The sequence below is a fragment of the Mytilus galloprovincialis genome, chromosome 2 (genome assembly GCF_965363235.1).
Source record: "Mytilus galloprovincialis chromosome 2, xbMytGall1.hap1.1, whole genome shotgun sequence".
Lineage (NCBI taxonomy): Eukaryota > Metazoa > Mollusca > Bivalvia > Mytilida > Mytilidae > Mytilus > Mytilus galloprovincialis.
In genome coordinates, this window is record NC_134839.1 from 59,671,443 (window position 1) to 59,694,690 (window position 23,248).

At 33.3% G+C, this 23,248-nt stretch overlaps 2 protein-coding genes across 8 annotated transcripts in view; both read right to left on the bottom strand.

Annotated features, from left to right (window-relative positions):
* The window catches only part of LOC143063996 (transient receptor potential cation channel subfamily M member-like 2), a 79,818-nt gene extending 64,649 nt beyond the window's left edge, over positions 1-15,169 (bottom strand). For 2 of the 7 annotated variants that reach the window (XM_076236479.1, XM_076236483.1), the window contains exons 1-2: positions 14,970-15,169; positions 76-284 (exon numbers count right to left, since the gene is read on the bottom strand). In XM_076236479.1, the coding sequence (XP_076092594.1) occupies positions 76-228 (153 nt within the window). In that variant the 5' untranslated portion in view covers positions 229-284; positions 14,970-15,169. The remainder of the gene's footprint in view (positions 1-75; positions 285-14,969) is intronic. The other 5 variants (XM_076236482.1, XM_076236486.1, XM_076236480.1 and 2 more) reach the window with 4 other exon arrangements.
* Positions 15,170-15,590: 421 nt separating this feature from the next.
* Positions 15,591-20,529, bottom strand: LOC143063998 (uncharacterized). Its single transcript, XM_076236487.1, has 2 exons — positions 20,447-20,529; positions 15,591-18,795 (listed from the first exon to the last, which is right to left on the bottom strand). Exon 2 carries the CDS (start codon positions 18,742-18,744, stop codon positions 17,071-17,073), a length of 1,674 nt encoding a protein of 557 aa, XP_076092602.1. The 5' UTR covers positions 18,745-18,795; positions 20,447-20,529; the 3' UTR covers positions 15,591-17,070.
* Positions 20,530-23,248: the final 2,719 nt, after the last annotated feature.

Here is a 23,248-nt window from a genome sequence, read left to right on the forward strand (position 1 = left end):
TTAATTTTGATAGCCCTCTATGGATCCCTAGGGAGTCAATAGCAAACCATATAACTTATAATATTTGCCACTTACTTGTGGTACAGCTGATCCTACATCTTCTGCCACCGCTGCTACCTCTGCATAGTGTAGACTTGCCACACTCCCAGGATCAGGGTGCTCTATTAGATCATCAGGAGGTTCGTCCATTGGACGCACTTTAATTGTACTCATCTTACTCCTTGTCATTGACTATCTCATTTTGGTTCTGTCATCAATTCCTATCTTCAAATTTATTATCGATACTGAAAATAAAAAATTAATGATACAAAAATCATACCACATTAAAAGTATTATACTGATAAGCCTGTTGACTTCATGCTTTTATTACCTTAGTTTCACCCTTATCTGTAAAGATGTTAGTATGATCACTATTAACTTTTTTTTTGTTGCTGTTTATATGGCGCAAAACATCATATCTGACATGTGTATTGTATATATATTCCTATATTTGTTTCAATCAATTTTAAACTCATGTGCTGCATCATTGGCTGTCATGCTGTTAGTACAACCATCCATGTCAGATCTGCATCATCTGAACTTATAAACATATTTCCTATTTATCGTTATTTTATGAAATTTTCCTTTTATCTTGCTGACTGATAATTTCCTTCATCAACGGGAGTCGTGTGATATTAAATATAGCTAGAAACTAAGGGGGCATGTGGCGTTGCTATTGAAAATGACATGAAATTTACAATGTCGTCATTAAGGTAAAATACCAATAAACAGATTATCATGGGTCATCTCAACTTGATTGCTTTTCTCAATTTTGCTGTACCCTCTGTAAGTAACATATTGGCCATACCTTCATTAATAATGAACAACATTTCTCCTTTTAATTTTACCCATTGCTTTTTGATATAATAATTATTTCACACTGAAAAGCCTTTATTTTTACAAACTTTTTTATGAATATATATTAGCTAATCATGCTAATCAAATATGTATTATCACATGCTCTTAAATTGAGCTGAAATTGGATGAATAATTATAATCTATATTTTCTAATATTACCCGGCCTTCTTGCTAATGCATTTTTGATTACATTGTTACTTTAAATATTTATTTTTCAATCATGCATTATTAATTCAAAGAAAATACATACATGTATCTATTGTCTATGAAAACATTTTAGTATTAAATTAATTATTAGTTTTATAAATACTGTGTAGAAAAGGTTACAGTTTTATGCACAATAAATCAATTCAATATTTCTCAGTGAACATTGCATGATTTATTGATCTTAAAATGATATTGCTTATATAATATATTACTTAAAATCTTTAAAACACTGGCTTAAGAAATTCACCTGAATATATCATATGTGGAATAAGATGACAAAAACTACTTAAGTTTAATAGCTAGGGAAACACTTTTTAACTCTTGTACACCATAAAAGGGGAAATCAAGGACTTCCAAGTTATAAAATGTTGCAATTCAATCAATTTCAATATCATATTACAACAAAATACCTTGTCATGTCATTAATGACCTTGTGACCAGAAAGAGTTTGTTAACAATGGCAATAATTCCAAAAACAGTGAACAAGCATACCCGTACGAAATTATAAGGCGTATTACGCCTGGAAATAAGGCGTAAACCAGGCGTAAGTGGTAGTTACATGTCTAGATCCAAGCGTAAGGGAGCAGGAAACGTAAATTTGTAGTCCTTACGGCGTAGAAAAAAGCAGGAAACCTGGCGTAAATTAAAATAAGCAAGGCGTAAATTGAAATAAGCAAGGCGTTAATTTTCTTACGGGCGTAAAACTGTTGGTATGGCGTAAATAGAAATACCCATAATGCTTTCGGCCTAGCCAAGATCAGATGTGCATTTCATATTGGGTCCATGTTATAGGCTTGTAAAGACAAGAATATAAACTTTACATAAGTAATACATCTTTGAACTGAAGAAGAGAATGTAGGGTTTCACAATGAATATCAAATATCATGTATAGGTGGTACCGTTTTGAAATAAAACACTAAAATACACGCTGAAAATGGGCAAAATTTCTCGTTATGTTGTTTCATTTAAAATTTCACTGTTTTTATCAATTGATAGTTAATAAGTGAACTTAATTTGAACTACATTATTGGTTCACTGTTATAGACAATTTATTCTTCTTTCTTTTACTGGTTGTTGCAACAAAAAATCTTCAGTGGTTACAAAGTTATGATAAAAAGTTGAATACTATGCACTTGTTATGCAATTTTGTACTTTTGTTTTTAGCTTGCTCAGTGTAGTGATAAAAGAGAAAAATAAATCAAATTTATGCCATTATGTGTTTTGTTTTCTCTTCTAGTATACACATTATCAAAAACTACCTCATTTATCCAAATTGCTGTACCCTAGCTGGAGATATATGCCATCAAAGTTGGATATACAAATAAAGTGAAAAAATGTCTTGTCCGTAGACATGCATTCCCTAGTAAACTGGAAGCATAATTACATTAATGTTGCATTGCTAAGTTCCCGTTCTTTTGTAGATATGAAAACACTACTAACATTTTTTTCTACCATCTATTAATAGAGGAAAAAATTCAAAAATATGTCAGAATGTCTTGTCCGTAGACACATGTCTTGTCCGTAGACATGTCTTTTTATCAATATTGCTTGGCCTTATGGGTCTTAATTAGTCCTATGTGTTGTTTAAACTTAGAAATATCTTATTTTTAATAAATAAATGGTAATTTAAGTGTTATCGATTTTTGTAAAATTACTTTACAGGAGTGGATTTTAAAAAGTGTCAGATTATCAGTCATAAAAAACATACCTTATTTTACTTCAATATTGTTTATTCCAGTTGATGCATACCTTAAAAGATTAACTAAATCAAATGAAGAAAAAGTATTTCTCTCTCTCTAACTTTATCTTTTGCATTCAGTATTAACAGCGGATGAGGAAGTGTCTACGGACAAGACACTTGTACATAACAAGTATTAAATTCAATTATATGTCTGCTATGGAACTTAAATCTTATTTATAGGTGATGAAAGTTATCTATTCAAATTAAAACTCAGTATTTTCAACATAAATATAGTCACAATTAATTCTAACAGATTTTTTTTTTAACTGAAATTGTCTTGTCCGTAGACATTACCACAATATATTTGTATCCAATTTCCTTGAGTTCAGCCTAATTTGATAGGTAAAATGTATGTTATTTTTTCAAGAGAACACATTCAACTATGTCAAAATTGAGTTTTAATAATAGTTTGATTGTTTTAAACAGTCAGATATATGGATTTCAGTTAAAAGAATGTGTCTTCATTTTGGCTTAACCATTAATTATTGAGATATGTTAAGAATTATGGGTACATTTTTATATTTTCAAAATTTAAAAAACACAGCTTAAAATTTAATTATTAACTTTTAATCTTAACTTTAACAATCATCTTTGAAAGCATTTAATTGAATATCAATAAAATGTCTTGTCCGTAGACATTATCAAAATGTATTTGTTTCCATTTCCCTCGAAGTTAAGTAAACAAGAGGCTCTCAAGAGCCTGAATCGCTCACCTGGTAAACAATGCCTTATTGAACATATTGAACCATGCCAGGCAAACATGTACAGCTAACAATTCTTCAATATTACAAATATATATGACTTACTGTTTATAAATAAAGAAAATGAGACCAAAACACAAACACTTAAAACTTAGCAATGGACTGTGAAAATGAGGTCAAGTTCAAATAAAACCTGTGTAACCGACATATAGATCATAAAATATTTTCATACACCAAATATAGTTGACCTAATGCATAAAGTATTAAAAAAATAGACAAAAACTAAAAAAGTTAACTTTGACCACTGAATTATGAAAATGAGGTCAAGGTTAGATGACACCTGTCAGCTAGACATTCACCTCAGAAACTTACAAAACCTTTGAATAGACTTATTAAGAAGGGATATAATTACGATACTGTTGTCAAGTCATTAAAGATTGCATATTTTGGCGTTAATATTGAGTCACTGATAAGGTCTTTGCATCGGAACTAAACACATTTATTCTAAAAACAGTTGTTGGCATGACACGGGTTATGTTCTTCTCATATATGTTATGATGGTATGATACTAAACCCCTAACGGGAAGGATTGTGCCTGATGTTCATATGATGAAATCATAATCTTTCAGTCAGTTTAGTTGAAGTCTGGAGCTGGCATGACAGTTAACTGCTAGTAGTCTGTTGTTATTTATGTATTATTGTCATTTTGTTTATTTTCTTTGGTTACATCTTCTGACATCAGGCTCGGATTTCTCTTGAACTGAATTTTAATGTGCGTATTGTTATGCGTTTACTTTACTACACTGGTTAGAGGTATAGGGGGAGGGTTGAGATCTCACAAACATGTTTAACCCCGCCGCATTTTTGCACCTGTCCCAAGTCAGGAGCCTCTGGCCTTTGTTAGTCTTGTATTATTTTAATTTTAGTTTCTTGTGTACAATTTGGAAATTAGTATGGCGTTCATTATCACTGGACTAGTATATATTTGTTTAGGGGCCAGCTGAAGGACGCCTCCGGGTGCGGGAATTTCTCGCTACATTGAAGACCTGTTGGTGACCCTCTGCTGTTGTTTTTTATTTGGGCGGGTTGTTGTCTCTTTGACACATTCCCCATTTCCATTCTCAATTTTATGTACACCTTACAATCATTCTATACACCAATTTTAGTAGACCTATTGCATATAGTATAAGAAAAACAGACCAAAACACAAAAACTTACCCCTATGTTCTATTTAAAGTAAGGGCAGCCATGTTTTTTGACGGATCAAAAATAGAAGCACACACTTTGTGCAGGATAATCTAAGGAACTATCATGCTAAGTTTCATCCAAATCCATTCAGTAGTTTCAGAGGAGAAGATTTTTTAAAGTTAGCAAATATGATGAACAAATTGTGAAAAATTGTCATTAAAGGACATTTACCCCTTAAGGGGTCAATTGACAATTTTGGTCATATTAACCTATTTGTAGATCTTACTTTGCTGATCATTTTTGCTGTTTACAGTTTATCTTTATCTATAATGATATTCAAGATAATGACCAAAAACTGCAAAATTTCCTTAAAATTACCAATTAAGTGGCAGCAACCCAACAATGGTTTGTTTGATTCGTCTGAAAATTTCAGGGCTGATAGATCTTGACCTAATGAACATTTTTAACTATGTCAGATTTGCTCTAAATGCTTTCGTTTTTGAGATATAAGCCAAAAACTGCATTTGACCCCTATGTTCTATTTAAAGTAAGGGCGGCCATGTTTTTTGACGGATCAAAAATCGAAGCACACACTTTGTGCAGGATAATCTAAGGAACTATCATGCTAAGTTTCATCCAAATCCATTCAGTAGTTTCAGAGGAGAAGATTTTTTAAAGTTAGCAAATATGATGAACAAATTGTGAAAAATTGTCATTAAAGGACATTTACCCCTTAAGGGGTCAATTGACAATTTTGGTCATATTAACCTATTTGTAGATCTTACTTTGCTGATCATTTTTGCTGTTACAGTTTATCTTCATCTATAATAATATTCAAGATAATGACCAAAAACTGCAAAATTTCCTTAAAATTACCAATTAAGTGGCAGCAACCCAACAATGGTTTGTTTGATTCATCTGAAAATTTCTGGGCTGATAGATCTTGACCTAATGAACATTTTTACCCCATGTCAGATTTGCTCTAAATGCTTCCGTTTTTGAGATATAAGCCAAAAACTGCATTTGACCCCTATGTTCTATTTTAAGTAACGGCGGCCATGTTTTTTGACGGATCAAAAATCGAAGCACACACTTTGTGCAGGATAATCTAAGGAACAAACATTTTAAGTTTCATTCAAATCTATTCAGTAGTTTCAGAGGAGAAGATGTTTGAAAAATTGTTAACGACGACGACGGACGCCAAGTGATGAGAAAAGCTCACATGGCCTTTTAGGCCAGGTGAGCTAAAAAAGCACAAACTAAATTATATCACTATAGCATTAGAATGATTATCTGGTGCATTTTGTATAGTTTTGTACTTATCTGTCATTTTGTCATTCATTCCCTCATTCCAAACAGTTATAGAGACTTTTTGCCAAAAGCCTTTTCATTATGAAAAGAGTTTAAGTACGTAAGTTATAAGTTACAGATCTAATATATGTTTGGTTCAGCTCTGGCAATTTTTGCTGCAATTAGGACTTTAGAGTTTGAAAATTTTGCGAAAATAACAATTATATCTACATATGTATATATACGATTGCAAGACAGACAATGTGCAATGTGCATCCAGCTTGTAATCCCTAGTCTATATGTATTTTATATGTTATTAATAAATGCAAGCAATATTTTCAAGCATAAAAAAATACTGTAAAAGTACAATTTCCATAAATTTCAAGGGCAACATTTCTGTCAAAAGTATTGGTATTTCTTAAAAAACTAGCTAAGAATATACACCTAATATAAAAGTGGCCTTAATGCATTCATAACATATAAAACCATGTCCATATCTAAATATGTCCCATCATCAAGCATAACAAGTGCAAACCTAAATATTTGATTAGAGTACAAAATGCACATGTATGAAATACATAATGTATGTTCTTGTTTGGACTTTTCCTATCAATGAGTAACAACAGTGCTAAATGTCTAAGCCCATTAGGTTCTACACAATACATAAATAAGCAGCATGTCCATGCATGCAGTGGTGGATCCAGAAATTTTTGTAAGGAGGCCTGCTGACTGACCTAAGGGGGACCTGCTCCAGTCACACTTCAGTGATTCCCTATATAATGAACGAAATTTTTCCCACGAAAAGAGGGGGCCCAACCTTGGATCCGCCTATGATATCTGGTTGGAATGGGGAAGGTTTAATCCAATGGCCTGTACATTACTTGTAAGATGTTATTCTTTCTGCATCTAAATAAGACCTGGCAATAACTGTTTGAGGGGAAAATTTACAAAATAAAAGTTTACAAATGAACTTTTAGCCCATTTTCAATAAACTCTTTTCAGGTGGTAGCAGTCAAAAATTTCCACTTACTGGTTGACAAGTACTTTGCATTTATTTTGCAGAAAACATGTAAATTTAATTTGCACTAAAATGCTAAAAAATGCCATAAGACTTTTAACACCAAAAATTCAACAAATTAAAAACAGAAGCAATAAAATAAATGTACTTTAAATAAAATGCATCTTCACAATTTAATAAATACATGTGTAAACATTGTTCATGTATAATTAAAAACACTTTCACAGAATAATAAATTGTATATTACCTTATAGTTAAAAACTTTCTTTAATAATCCTTGCAAAATGGCATTATGCTATACCTAATGAGATTATTTTTAAAGTAAATAATCTTTTATCCCACGGCCATGGTGTCATTTACAACATTTAACTGAATTATTATTATATATCATTATATGTTTACGTTAACCTTATTAACCATTCAAGGAAAACAGAAAAAAAAATGTAGGAAAGTAAGCGATATATACTAGGGAATTAGGGATGTCAAAAGATCGAAAATTTAACACTCAGGTACTCGGTCATAATACTTGGGAGTACTCGAGTACTCAGATAAATCTTAAACTTCCAGTGAAAAGTAAAGATTTTTGTTGGGATGTGATATTTTTGTTATTACCTTTAATAAACTTAATTAGTAATATGATGACATCGCTTGACATCTTAACGATAGACACACATATTACCGGTAGTTGCTGCAGAACTCAAACTGTATAACTATAAAATATAACTTGATACTTGCATGGTTATGTGTATCGCTAGTTCAACTTTTGTGTCAATAGAACAATGAATAATGCACCATCCTTTCTAAAACAATAACCTATCATAATTTAATTTTGGATACATGTCTTCTAAATTGGCTGAAGTTGTTTTGTTTATCAGCTCATAGACATAATTTTGTCATGTGACCATGACGTCATCAACGTTTTTTCATGGTTTACTCTGGCTTAAAATGGAATTTAGAATTAAATTATTAGAAATGACTGTAATATTTTTTCTGTCTATTCGAAATAACATAAAGCATGTGGTGCACACTTTAAAATAAAATAAAATAACCCGCTATGCATGTCAATAAAACCACCAGTTGTTCCTGTGGAGTTTATATTATAACTTGTTGCATAATTTGTCAACACAATATTGGACTTCACATTACTTATTTGAAAACATATTTAATTATAAATTTAACAATAATAAAGTTTCAAATAAACATTTATTATATCAATGTAGATCTCATACCTTCACGTTTAGAAACAAGTCTTGATTAATATTAACAAAGACTATATATATAAGTTGTAGTTATATAAAAAATAAAAAATTAATGGCTTGTGAGTTATTAATTCATGAAAGTGTTCATTTGTGAACATACACTACCCGCTCCAGTCATGCTTCAGTGATTCCCTATATAATCAACAAAATTTTTCCCGAGAAAGGGGGGCCAGGGCCCCCCTAGATACGCCTATGGAGCGAGAACCCTGAGACTAAATTATAACACATAGGAGTAAGGATAAACGAATTTACGTTGTGAATATATATTTATTATTAGTATTACAAAGGATATTTCAATGGTAATATTAACATCGTGGAAATATCTCAATGTTTATAAAAACAAACTGAGTATCCGAGTTATCTTGTTTTCCAAAGTTAGAATAGGTAATGCAAATGCCTAGGACTGTGTCAAAGAGACAACAACCCAACCAAACAGCAGAATACAACCCATAGCCGCCAATGGGTCTTCAAAGCAGGGAGAAAAACCTGCACCTAAACTTGTTTAGCAAACATCACACTTAACTCAGAAACATACAAATGAACCAAAATTAAAAAATATACAAGACTTACAAAGGTTGAGGCACTTAACTTGGGACAGGCACTATATATATGTGGCAAAGTAAAACAAATTTTGTGAGGTCTTAAATCTATACCTTCACCTCTAGCTAATGTAGAGTAAACAAAATCACAGCAGAAACATGCAGTTTAATTAAATCAAAAAAGTCCAATTCCAATGTTAGTGTAGGTTATAGAAAAAACTATGAAGCAAAATGAAAAAGATAACATAAATTAGCAAAGGACTACTAGCAGTTACTAATTACATGCCAGCTCCAGACATCAATTATAGACTTTTAAAACATGTTAAAGAAAGATTATGTCTTCCATGCCTTCATCAGATGAAAATCAACCACCTGACCACAATACCTCTGAAAGTTAGGTATTTAGTATCATGTCCTAATGATTATCTTCTTGCTGAAATTTTGTAAAATATATTTTTTGACTGATTTTCTGGATCAATTAAACAATAAATGACCAGATTCCCTGTGCTTTAATTTAATTTAAATTTAATAAACCCCAATCTAATCAGTTTATAGGTAGACCATGACCTGTATCAAGTTCATTTGCTCCCAAAACACATTTGCTCCCAAACATTCCCACCCCAAACATTTGCCTTCTGGATCCGTTCACACCCTATTTTTATTCAGATGTCAGTTGAATTACATTTCGGCCACACCAATTTAATAGTTCTTCAGACATTTGCTCTAAAAAAAAATGGGGTGAGCGAGAGAAATATTTTTGTTTTTATATATTTCTTGAAAATGAGTTTTTGACAGGCGAGTGGTCTGCAAGAGGGGCGAGCGATATCTTTCTTTTTTTATTTTAAACTAATACATGCTAGGATTATCAAACAGAATGAGGGAAAAGCACTGATGTTATGATGCATACATTAAAAATTCATTTGCCTGTACCAAATCCTTGAAAAGAAAGGAAGAAATCTACACATTCATGACACAAAATCAGCATTTGTAAAGGAATACAATTACAAAAGGCAAAGAAATAGACTTTTATTGCTGTTCTTCATCTCAAAGTTACAGTGATGTCTCTATTAATGCCAAGCAAATACTCAACATCACAACAGCTATGTGTCTTCTTGTTCCGCTGTGGTATAGTTTATTTTTGTTTAATCAATAATTTTTCTGTGTGTATTAATTTCATTGTATGAAATGTGGTCAAGAGGCACCATATGTGTATGTTTATATATAATAGGTAATTATTTGATAAATATTCATGCATGTTTATAAGGACCAAAATGATTAGTGAATGAAATATATCTTGGTTTGCATTAGAACATGCTAAGCAAGTTATTCAATTGGCTAGCTAACATGGTTCCTTTTACCCAATTTGAATACATTATTCTGACTTTTACTTAGCAAACTACTATAAACTCTTTAAAATATTTGGAAAAAAAACGCATAAACGTGACTTAAAAATGCCATTTGGGAATGAATAAGTTCTTAATATCATTATCATTAACACTAAAATGCAATCTTTTTAGGCGGACCTGTTGGTAATTCAGTTAAATTATTGTTTTGAGATTTGGATCTCACCCCTCTTTTGATCTGAGGCTGTTCGTCTTTCCATTAAAACATTTACATATTTAGTTTACTGACTTGCCGAACACAGAAATATCCATATCAGTCAGTGCCTACATTGATTGATGATGCCAACCGTTGTTGACGAATTTGTGCGTGTTTAATATCATCAAAAGAAATATTGACCTACTTTACCCTTTTCGCTTCATAGAAAATATCTTCAAATGTAAATGATGAGGAACACTGGATAGATGCTTGTTCAAGGATTGTCTTTTCACACCATAATTTGAGCTGAACCAACAACAATTGATGGACTTTCTGTTTTGATTTTTATATTTCCCTTCACATTTTATTGATTGATCACACATTTGAACCACGATTTAATATACCGGTAAGCATAAACAAAGCGTCAGTGAGAAAAAAAATATTTCAAGGGAAGACTAATTTCGGAGTGGCATGCAGGCCAAAAAAATACGGAAGCGGTAGTTATTTTCTTTTATTGAAAAGTTTATTTCTCCAAAACAGGAGCGGGAAAATGCAAAGAACTATAAATCAAATTGGTCTGGCATTATTAGATGGTTTTTTAGATGTATGTACATGTATCAAAATATTTATTTCCTGAAGAAGAAAAATTGTCAATTTTTTTTGGTGAATAGATGATTTATTATTAATTTATTTAAGATTACCATTAATTGGTATTTCAAAGTAATTTGGTATTATTGTTACAATGTATGTGTTTGTGTAAAGTAAAACATAAGTAGCTAGCTTGGTACATGTACATGTACATGTGTTGGAGAAAAAACAATGATGATTTTAAATTTAAACAAGAGTGCACACGCTGAAATGTCTAGCCTTCTTTACTAACCATTGATACATTGTATTATGTTGCTAGTCCTAAACCATGTAAATAGAATGCTTTACTGAACTATTACATAAACTTAACATAATCCAAGAAAATGAGGTCAAGGTCATATATAAACCAAACGAGAAATACAGGTGCACCTTACAATCATTCAATACACTAAATATAGTTGACCTATTGCTTATATTTTCTAAACAAGAATGTGTCCTCAGTACACGAATGCCCCACTCGCACTATCATTTTCCATGTTCAGTGGACCGTGAAATTGGGGTAAAAACTCTAATTTGGCATTAAAATTAGAAAGATCATATCATAGGGAACATGTGTACTAAGTTTGAAGTCGATTGGACTTCAACTTCATCAAAAACTACCTTGACCAAAAACTTTAACCTGGAGAGGGACAGACGGACGAACGGACGGACGGATGAACGGACGCACAGACCAGAAAACATAATGCCCCTCTACTATCGTAGGTGGGGCATAAAAACAGACAACCAAGAAAACTAAACATTGACCAATGAACCATGAACCATGAAAATGAGGTCAAGAACGGATGAACAATGCCAGACAGACATGTTCATCTTACAATCCTTCCATACAACAAATATAGTTGACTTATTGCTTATATAGTTTAAGAAAAAAACAGACTGAAACACATAAATTTAACACAGGGCAAAAAAACCTGCAAGACTGTCATGTACATCATAAAATAGTTCCATACACCAAATATATATAGTTGACCTATTGCATATATATACATGTATACACATGTACATATGTAGTATTAGAAAAAAGACCAAAACTCAAAAACTAAACTTTGACCACAGAACCATGAAAATGAGGTCAAGGTCAGATGGCAACTGCCAGTTGTATATATGTACACATTAAAAATCATACCATACACCAAATATAGTATTAGTAGACCTATTGCATACAGTATAAGAAAAACAGACCAAAACACAAAAACTTAACTATAACCACTGAACCATCAAAATGATGTCAAGGTCAGATGACACCTGTCAGTTGGACATGTATGCCTTAAAATCCTTCCATACATCAAATATTATTCATTTTGTCAAATACATGTATCTAATAATTCACAGAAGAAAACATGTTTACCACGGGGGGGTCTCTTCCTATATAAAGGTATATACATATGTGCCGCTGGAATGGGTCCCTTTTTTGATCCGTCAAATATATCAATGGGGTGCAATTTTACCGAGGAAATATATCAATAGGTAGTAATTGACCGATTGTGATATATCAATGGGTCATAAATTTCAGTTTTTTGTGCAACGATCTTCACTGAATTTCCCAAACTCTTTGTCATTAAAATTTCCACATCTGCTGAAACTTATTTACACAAGTTTTGATATTGATTAAATTTAATTACACTGTCACAATTAATAATCTTCAGTAAATTACCCAGTAGATATCGAACCTTTTGCACTAGTTGCGTCACGTGAGTTGCGTAACAGATCAATTTATTTGCACTTAATTTGTTGCGTCTATTCTCATTGACATTGTGTGTCTTGCTTAATCACTTTTAATTTGTTGAAAGAATTTGTCATTATTTGATTGCCAAAATGAAAGACATACGAAGCAAGTCACAATGTATAAAAAGTTAACAGTTATAGGTCAAAGTACGGCCTTCAACACGGAACTTCTATTACTGTTTGTTAAATTAAATTTTTCAAAAAATTGTGCAGAATTTGCTTAACTTTTCAACTGATTGCTCATAGAGCAAAAACAAGAATGTGTCCAAAGTACACGGATGCCCCACTCGCACTATCATTTTCCATGTTCAATGGACCATGAAATTGGATAAAAAATATAATTAGGCATTAAAATTAGAAAGATAATATCATAGGGAACATGTGTACTAAGTTTCAAGTTGATTGGACTTCAACTTCATCAAAAACTACCTTGACCAAAAACTTTAACCTGAAAAACTTTAACCTGAAACATGCACTTTCATTTTCTATGTTCAGTGGACCGTGAAATTGGGGTCAAAAGTTTAATGTGGCTTTAAAATTAGAAAGATCATATCATAAGGAACATGTTTACTAAGTTTCAAGTTGATTGGACTTCAACTTCATCAAAAACTACCTTGACCAAAAACTTTAACCTGAAAAACTTTAACCTGAAACATGCACTTTCATTTTCTATGTTCAGTGGACCGTGAAATTGGGGTCAAAAGTTTAATTTGGCTTTAAAATTAGAAAGATCATAGCATAAGGGACATGTGTACTAAGTTTCAAGTTGATTGGACTTCAACTTCATCAAAAACTACCATGACCAAAAACTTTAACCTGGAAAACTTTAACCTGAAACATGCACTTTCATTTTCTATGTTCAGTGGACCGTGAAATTGGGGTCAAAAGTCTAATTTGGCTTTAAAATTAGAAAGATCATATCATAAGGAACATATGTACTAAGTTTCAAGTTGATTGGACTTCAGCTTCATCAAAAACTACCTTGACCAAAAACTTTAACCTGAAGCGGGACAGACGGACGGACGGACGGACGAACGGTCGCACAGACCAGAAAACATAATGCCCCTCTACTATCGTAGGTGGGGCATAAAAATGCATTAAATACAGGTTTATTTCCTCAAAACTGCGTGTTTTTGGCTCATAATTATAACCAGCTGTGAAGTCATATTGTTTGTGCTATTGCACCTTCAAAACAGTGTTTTTACTTGTTATTGTTTGAAAAGTTCAATGTTTCATATAAATTAAAGTGTATTGTATAATTGAAAAGTGTTTTTGATGTATAATAAGATTGTATATGCATATAGGTACTATTTGAGCTGATAAATATATGAATGGGTTATGATTTCGCTGTGAAATATATGTATAGGTAAGGATTTCACAATTATTCAATATATGAATGGGGGGTGTTTTTAAAATCCCAGCTGCACACCTGTACCCAAAATCCCATGTTGAGACCCCCCCCCCCCCCCCCGTGATGTTTACGTCTTTAGAATGTCACTGTATTTTATAGCAATAAAAAATGTCTTGCACATTGATCTTTTTACTGATTTCACAAAACACAGTGAATAACGAAACTTTTTCACAGCTGCATTTGAAATAAAAATGGCAAAATACGTTGCACGAAAATAACGGCTTTACCATCCTCATTAATAGATATAATTTCAAATCACCAAATGACCATATCTCTTTTTTTCAATTGTTTAAAATTTTATATAATAGAAAATAGATACTTTTTAATTAATACTAATGCATCCTTTCTTAAATTGTGTACAAAAAAGGTTTACATAGATTCTTCAAATTTTGATGAACTGCATGGAAATGTCAAATTATATTACTTGCTTTAGTGTTGTTATTATGTTAGCTAAGGAACGTTTTATGGGACCGTCCATGTGATATTTTTGACAATTTGCGGCCCTCATATTGTATTCTATAAAAGAAAAAACAATCATAACGACCAAAAACTATGTAATTTTTAGTAATTACGATGTTTTATTGTTTTTATTCATTCCTTAGTGTATTCTGTTTATAATATATTAGTCCAAATAATTTTGACGTCTTGGAAGGCAATTTTAAAGTTTTGCTTTGACGTCTTCCTGCGATGAAAGCTAGGCGTCAAAGAAAATAATATAATAGCCTATCAATATGTCATAATTTATTTGGATAGTTCGACTATTTAATTATACATCTATAGCGTCAAACATTATTACACACTCTTACCTACTGCTAATTATAATCCTTCACTTTTTTTCATTCCATTAGTTGCCTCCAATTAACGAAGGTTTAGTGAATATACGTGTTTGAAATTCCATTAATTTCCCCCTAACTCTTAAACATTTTGAAGACAAGTTCTACGCACGAACCGGAAGTAAAAACATGACCTAGCAACACAGTAAACAGACAGGTGCCCTTTCGTTTTTTCCTGAGACACGAACAATCAGCCTTGAACAATAAAATGTTAATAGCTATGTATTTGTCCGTTTTTCTTTGTATGAGTATACTTCAAAGTGATTTGAAAATCTAATAGTGTAGGAAACAAAAATGTCCAGGGTTATTAAAATTAATAATGACAACTCGCCCCATTGACATGTCAAGTCTTCAACTCGTCCCAACTCTTTAAGCACTCGCCCCTTTCAACTCCTCACGCCTTTCTTTCGACAAACTCGCACCACTGGAGAAAAAATACAACAATAATTACGATTATTATTAATTGATTGTGTGTGTGTGTGTGGTTTTTCAGATTCTTGGCAATGTCTTGATATGACAGTATAATCATATGAATATGTCACGCTAGCTAACGGCAAAATATGCGTATGAACAAGTAATTAGTAAGTAAGTAAGTAATTTTTATTGGTTTGAAATCCAAAATTACAGGATTGATACCAAGACAATACAAAACATACAAACATATATATCATACCAAATTCATAAACATTGTATATATATTGAATGTATTTTAAAAAAAAAAACGAACAAAGTTATATCAAGAAATTTTCTCTTAATATATATTTTAACGATTTTAAATAAATTAATTGTGACTCTGTACTTTTATGATTGTGTTTAAGCGATTTTGTGGATCGAAATTTGTGTTCTGTGACTTTCAACACATTTACATCAAATGGTTACGGCATGAAATACAAACAGAACTGAAAATAGTTTTTAAGTATGGAAAGCCGATGTGTTTCATAAGAAAAGATATTAACTTAAATCAGTATTACATTTGTTTTTTTTTTTTTTTTAAATATATGCCCAGTCAGTTGACGACGGGTCCGTGTAAACAACTTAACATTTTGAAAAATATTAAAAAGTTTTCTGATTTTAGATTTTTGGAATTTTTATAAAAGTTTCAAAATTTCAAAATTCCAAATTGCTCTTTATTCGGCACAACTATATATCTAGAACAACATTCACGGTACTAATTTTTCTGCACCAGATGCGCATTTTAACAATAAATGTCTCTTCAGTAAAGATCGAGGCCAAAATTTTGAAAATTTAAAATTAAGATTAGTTTAGAAATGGTTAAGAGGAGAACTTCTCGGAATGCCTGTAACAGGCACCACAATCTGTATTCAAAATACAGAACTCATTAAATTGGTTACTACTACATCGTATCAAAGCGAAAAATTAAAAGTGTCAACAAAGATGACTAGACTTGTCATAAAGAATAAGATGACACAGATCTAAGAATCTGATGTTCAGTAGTTGTCGTTTTTTGATGTGGTTCATAAGTGTTTCTTGTTTCTCGTTTTTTTATATATCGATTAGTCGGTTGCATGGGTTTCCCGTTTGAATGGTTTTACCCTAGTCAATTTTAGGGCCCTTTATAGCTTGGTGCTCGGTGTGAGCCAAAGCTCCATGATGAAGACCGTACTTTGACCTATTATGGTCTACTTTTACAAATTGTGATTTGAATAAGGAGTTGTCTCATTGGCACTCATACCACATCTTCTTATATCTATTGAAGGCAAAAACCCTCTCCGAAAATGGGACGGTGGTGTAACAGTAAAACATAGGAAAAAACTACGACAATTAACACATCAGATCGATATAAAACAGAAAAAACGTCTAACAATAACACAAATCGGACGTGCATGGCAGGGTACTTATGCATCCATCACAACAAAAAATAAACTACTGAGTACAGATCTGAGAGTACTGGCAGTTATTGACAGCTAACTCAAAGTCAATATCAACAATCTGGACAGGCATGGAGCTGATAAGTTTGTGGACTAAAAAAATATAATTTAACTTCACGAGTAATGGATACATTTTATGTAGGAATTTTAAAACTTTATTTCAAATTTTTAAGATGAAGAGTCATTTATGTCAATGTGAATACAACAACATGTTTGTTACTGTAAGTAACGAACATTCTACGGCTACCATGATGAGATGATATTACCCGAGGATAGGTGAGGTCATGTTGTTTTCCTAGAATAACTTCCCTCTGGTGACCGTCTGCAGACACGTGTAAAACATTGTGTGAATCCCGTCCAACGACGAAGACTGTTCCATCTCTGTTTAGGGTTATGCCCAAAGGATACTTCATCTTGTTATACTTCAGCCTGAATATCTCTTCACCAGTCATGCCAATGCAGTGCACGGATTTTCGGTACCAGTCAGTGTAATAGATTCTCCCTGGTCCGATACACACGTATTCAACAAATGTCACGTCAATCGGCAACGCAGTATCAACTTGGCCCTCCTCGTCTAGAATGAGCATACCAGACCCTCTACATACTACGACCGTCCTGCCTCCATAGCTTGATAAACCATAAATGCGACCTTTCACATTTGTTTCTTGCGTCACACGCATGGTTTTTATGTCGAAGAATTGTACCATTCTATCACTGGGTAATGTAAGCGCTGCTTTATTCAACCCGACTTCTGTGACGTCCCATGGTTTACCATTAAGCTTCACCTCTACGAAGACGGTTCCGTTTTCATTGTAAATAAGTAAACGCTTATTGTTGTTGTCAGCGAGAACGATTCTTCCATCAGAAAGAAAGACTCCACCAGTTATCGCTGCATTCCTATCTGAACGTGGCACAATAAAATCATGTTTGATTTCGGTTCGTGTTTCGTGTAGTATCCCTTTAACATATAAGGGCGCGTGTTTAACTCTTTCCGTCGTTGTAAAAACATAACATGGCGAAATCTTTGTTTGTATAAAACCTAACGGTTTAGCAAGAGTTGGAATTTCGACAGCATTCTGGTTAAACTCTAGATTGATGTCAATCCGACTTAGTCTGTCACTGATCGTTTCCAGATACTCCTCCTGTGACATCTGAAGGTTTTCAAGCTCTCGAATAGCAAGGAGCAGGTGGACATTTGTGGCTTGGCTTTTAATCTTTTTTGAAGATTGTTGATATTCCTTGATAGTATGCATACGATTATCTATCTCTTGCGCTTGCAACTGAAGGTCTTCGACGTGTTTTTGGTGCATTTCTGTAACATCTGTATTAAGTTCTTTTTCCAACATATCAAGATGTCTAGTTATATTCTCTCGAAATCGTTTAATTTCAAGGAGCATATGGGTTTTCTGTTTGTCCAGAACTTGTATGTTGAGGATGCGGTCTTGCTTTAATTTTTGCAATAAGTTAACCACATAATACATTCTGTCCTCAAGGTCGGCAAGCGCTGGCGAAAACTTAGCATTTTCTGCAGCCTTTTCTATTGTAATAATTCCATCGCAATTCTTATGTTCATTTGCAACACATATTGCACACATAGGCTCTTCGTGTAAAGTACAATAAAATTCGTTTCTTTTAAGAGCATGGCGTTCACAAAAGGCTTTGATTTTAAATAATGAAGTAGGATTTTGGTCATTTTCTACTACTGGAATCAGCCTGTGATCTCTGCTAACTTTGAATGTTTGATGGTATGCTTCACATTCTTTACACAATGCTTCCTGACACTCTGTACACCAGACACGTGCAAGTTTTATAGAACTTCTCTGATTGCATGGGTCACAGTATCGGTTACCACTTGTCATTTTTACTGGTTAAGATATTGAACCATATAAATCTCCCTTCTCGGTTCAGCTCTAGAAATAAAATGTTTTAGATATTAATAAATTAATGAATTCTTATAATATATATATATATATATATATATATATATATGTCAAGAATGGTAAATATATAATTGAGAATGGTAATGGGGAATGTGTTAAAGAGACAACAGCCCGACCAAACAGCAGAAAACAGTCCAAAGCCACCAATAGGTCTTCAACACAGCGACAAAATCCCGCACCCGGAGACAGGCTATATATTTAATATTCAAATGCTTTACGGTCCTACATCCTTTCGATGCCTTTTAATTTTGTGATTGCTAAAAAAAACCCTTTCGGTAACTACGATTTCTCTCAGATTTGCACCTTGTGTCTTGAGTCTATTCTAAAAGTGCATGTGCTTTGTGTTGATCTATAATGATCAAAGGCTTTTAAATTACATGACTTTAACAATTTGTTTTTTATGTTGTGGTGTTACAACACTGTCCCAGATTAGGGAAACATTTGAGCTCTTGTGATCATTTTAACACCACCTGCACACACAGACTCTTAAAAATTATCGAATGGAAGAAAACAAAATTTCAGAAACAAGTGCCTGTGCCACCACATTCTGTGTTGGCCTGTCCAAAGTAGCCGGTAACACAACTTGATAGACTGACGATTGCTTTAAACCGCACCAGTTTTAAAAGGCTATATCGCGGTTAGAACTATTTCAAAGATTTAACAAACAAAAAAGGATAGTTTAGAAAGCAGACAAAACCAAACTTAGGGGGTGTTTATATAAATATGATAATCATTTTTACATCTGCGAATTACATATAAAAGTGTGAATTTATTTACAAACAGAAAAGCACAAATTATGTGGTATAATTTCTAATTGAAATTAACACACAAAAACCTGGTAAATCTGTTACATTATTTACTCTCAGTTGATTTGTCAACCAAATAGAAAGAATTTGTCAAAGATCAGTGAACCTAGATTGTTAAATGAAGTTTAACATTAAGAAGTAACTAATACACATGTTACCAATTTCTAGTTATTTTAAACAAATGAAAAGAAACATGACACTCGCCATTGAATGAAAATTTTTACAAGACAGGACAATTACATGTATATTTGAATTGTAATTTAATTCAAATTGTTAAATAGAAATAACAATTTCCATCTATTTCATACTGGAGTAGAGAGGTTTATCATAATAAAACACACAAAGCCCTTACCATATATATGTATAAACCGTAAGCACAAAATTCAAGCACTCAAGTATATAAAGTATAAGTCCAGTCTTGACGCGGCTGTTCACAAAATTATGAAAAATATAAAATTACAAATTTATATTAGTTTAATAAGGCAAAAAAGAAGTATCAAATACAAAAATGTGACTTGAAAGGAAACGGGACCGCCTATATTATAAGAAAGAAGCACGACTTTAGACAAGAGTAGGCTAGTGCCGCTACAAGGCAGCACTCGCACCCGGCACAAAGTGGAAAGAGATTAATATAAGTTGCAAAACTTGTTTCCCAATTCACAATAGATAAATAACGTTTCAATGATGTTGTTCATGTCATACCTATCTTCAACCACCACAAATAACAGTACATATAGCGTCGAGTAAGCGGCTATCTTAAAATTAAAGTAGTATTTGAAAAAAAAATATTTATATGTGATATCTTTTCAACTTACCACTAATTTATAATATCCAACATTTCAACTTTTATATTTTAGAAAGAATTGAAACTTCTAACGAATTCTTATGTGGTTCGTTAATGGCATACAATGGGTTGTAATATGACCTGTAGATATATGTCAGATAATAATTCAAAACCAATATAGAATATTTTGCTGTGACTTATATTTTAAGACTATGCATCTGTAGGAAACACCCAGAACCCAGCAGGTTCAAGGGACATTGCAGTGTGGCTATCTGTAACGTTTATATCTGTTTTAAAATTTAGTTAAAGGAGAACTAAAAATCGTTTGCTGAATCTATTTTCATATTTTATAACTAAAGACAATTTTAGAATGTACAGTAACTCTAGAAATCTGCAAGAGAAATATACATTTATTCCTTCATAGATTACTTTATTCAAATAATTAAACGTGAACATGAAATTTTATAAATGATATTGTTTCCCTGTTTGAATAAATAATGATAGTTTATTCAATATTTGATTGGTTGAGATTATCCCACGCAATTGCCATTGAACACAGTCATCTTCATATTCCCCTCTAAGTATCATATTCCCCTCTGAAATGATGGGTGCACATCGTGCGACGTTACGCGCGGTTAACCAACATAACGGTTTTGAACTTTCCCCCCTCTAAATAGTAATAGCAATAATCTTTATCGTGATTAATTTATTTCAGGCGTTAATATTTAAATTGATCCGTACTGTATGTCGTTTTTAGTTATAAAATGTCAAAAATGTATGCAAACTAAAATATTTTATGTGCAGGTAGTAAACAAAGCATAGGCAGTGGAATAAGACCTTTTCCTTGGATATATATATATATATATATATGAAGATTTGCACGCCCTCGAAAAATCATATTTCCATCTTGCAAACCCCTCGTGAAATATGAATATTATTATCATATCTCCCTCAGGCACGAGGGGGGGGGGGGGGGTCTTCCTGCTTTTTCCAGAACGACCAGGGTTTTTTTTTATAAAAAGATAATATTATTCTGTATGTCATGTTTTTTGTTTATTTCTTTAATCTAAGCATTATAAGGGAAAGAGTTTATTCATATAATTTAATTTTATAAAAGAATATACAATAAACTCGATCACTTCTACTTCTACTTCTATGTGGTTAATCTGCAGTCGGAAATTCCATAACGCAAATATACTGTGCGCGTGTGTCAACCAGTACACGCCAAGTTAAAAATAGCAAACGTTGTGTCTTTACAGGAACAAAAAACAAAAAATTATGTGATGTTTGCAACAACTGTACAGGGTTAAAATCAGGTATCAATAGTTACGCCAGGAACTGCCACACACAGACCCGGAAGGCGACTGTTGTGGGAGCTTGGATGGCACATTCAGGTAGTTGGTTCCAGTCAACAATTGTTCTTGGGATGAAACTGTATTTATAGGCATCCGTTGAAGTGCTGACTCTGGAAAACCTGTCTCTGTGGTATTGTCGGGTTGTTACAGTTGGTCTCCTAATGTAATCTGGAATAATGACTGATGCTTCTCCATGTAGGATCTTATAAAGGAGTATAAGCCTGGCTCCTTGTCTGCGTGTTGCTAGTGTTGGCCAGCCAAGTGTCTGTAAGATGTTGGTTACAGTTCCTGGTTCCCGAGAATAGGTTGATGTTACAAATCGGGCAGCTCTTCGTTGTACCATCTCGATTTGGTTAATATGGCACTTTTTATATGGGTCCCACACTGCAGATGCATACTCAAGGTGAGATCGGACTAATGTTTTGTATGCGCTCTCTTTTATGTCTTGTGGGCACTTATTTAAGTTTCTTCTTAAAAATCCAAGTGTTCTGTTGGCTTTTGATGTTGTTTGTGTTATATGGTGGTCCCAATTCATGTCCTCTGATAGTTCTTAGCCGAGGTATGGGTAGTGCTGAACAGTTTCCAGGTAATGTCCCATCATGTGGTAGTTGTGAACAATTGGGTTGCGTTTTCTGATTACCCTAAGGATGAAACATTTTGCTGGGTGGAATGTCATCTGCCAGCGTCTTGCCCATTCTACCAGTTGCGTAAGGTCTTGTTGTAGCTGATGGCATGTATCCGAGTTGTGGACGCTTCTGTACAAAAGGGAGTCGTCAGCAAACAGTCGTAGACTGGTACATGGCGATATAGAATCGCCTATGTCGTTGATGTACAGCGGGAAACATTAGGGTCCAAGGACCGTCCCCTGGGGTACACCTGAACGTACTGCTTTCATATCACTCATCTCACCATCTTCACAAACTCGTTGATTTCGTTTGGTAAGCCATCCGCTTATCCAACCGAGAACATCTCCACGGATACCGTAGTACCTCATTTTCTGCAATAGCCGCTGGTGTGGGACTGTGTCAAATGCCTTGGAAAAATCTAAGACAAGCATATCTATTTGTTCTCTCATGTCCAGAGATCGTGCCACTGATTCTATGGTGTTCACCAGTTGAGTTTCACAGGAGCGATGTTGTCTGAAATCGTGTTGGTAGTCCACTAAAATACTTTTTCTTAGTGGTTCATTACATGGCGGTAGATGATATGTTCCATTGTTTTACAGCATATAGAGGTCAGAGAGACGGGCCCGTAGTTGACTGCTTGTGTTCGATCACCTTTCTTGTAGATAGCTGTGATGTTTGCTAGCTTCCAGTCTGATGGTACTGTCCCGGATGTCAACGTCTGGTTAAATATGTATGTTAAAAATGGTGATATTTGGTCGGCTGCCTCTTTTAAGATTCTAGTTGGTATCATGTCTGGCCCTATGGCTTTTGATGTGTCCAGCTTTTTGAGAAGTTTGATTACTCCATTTTCTG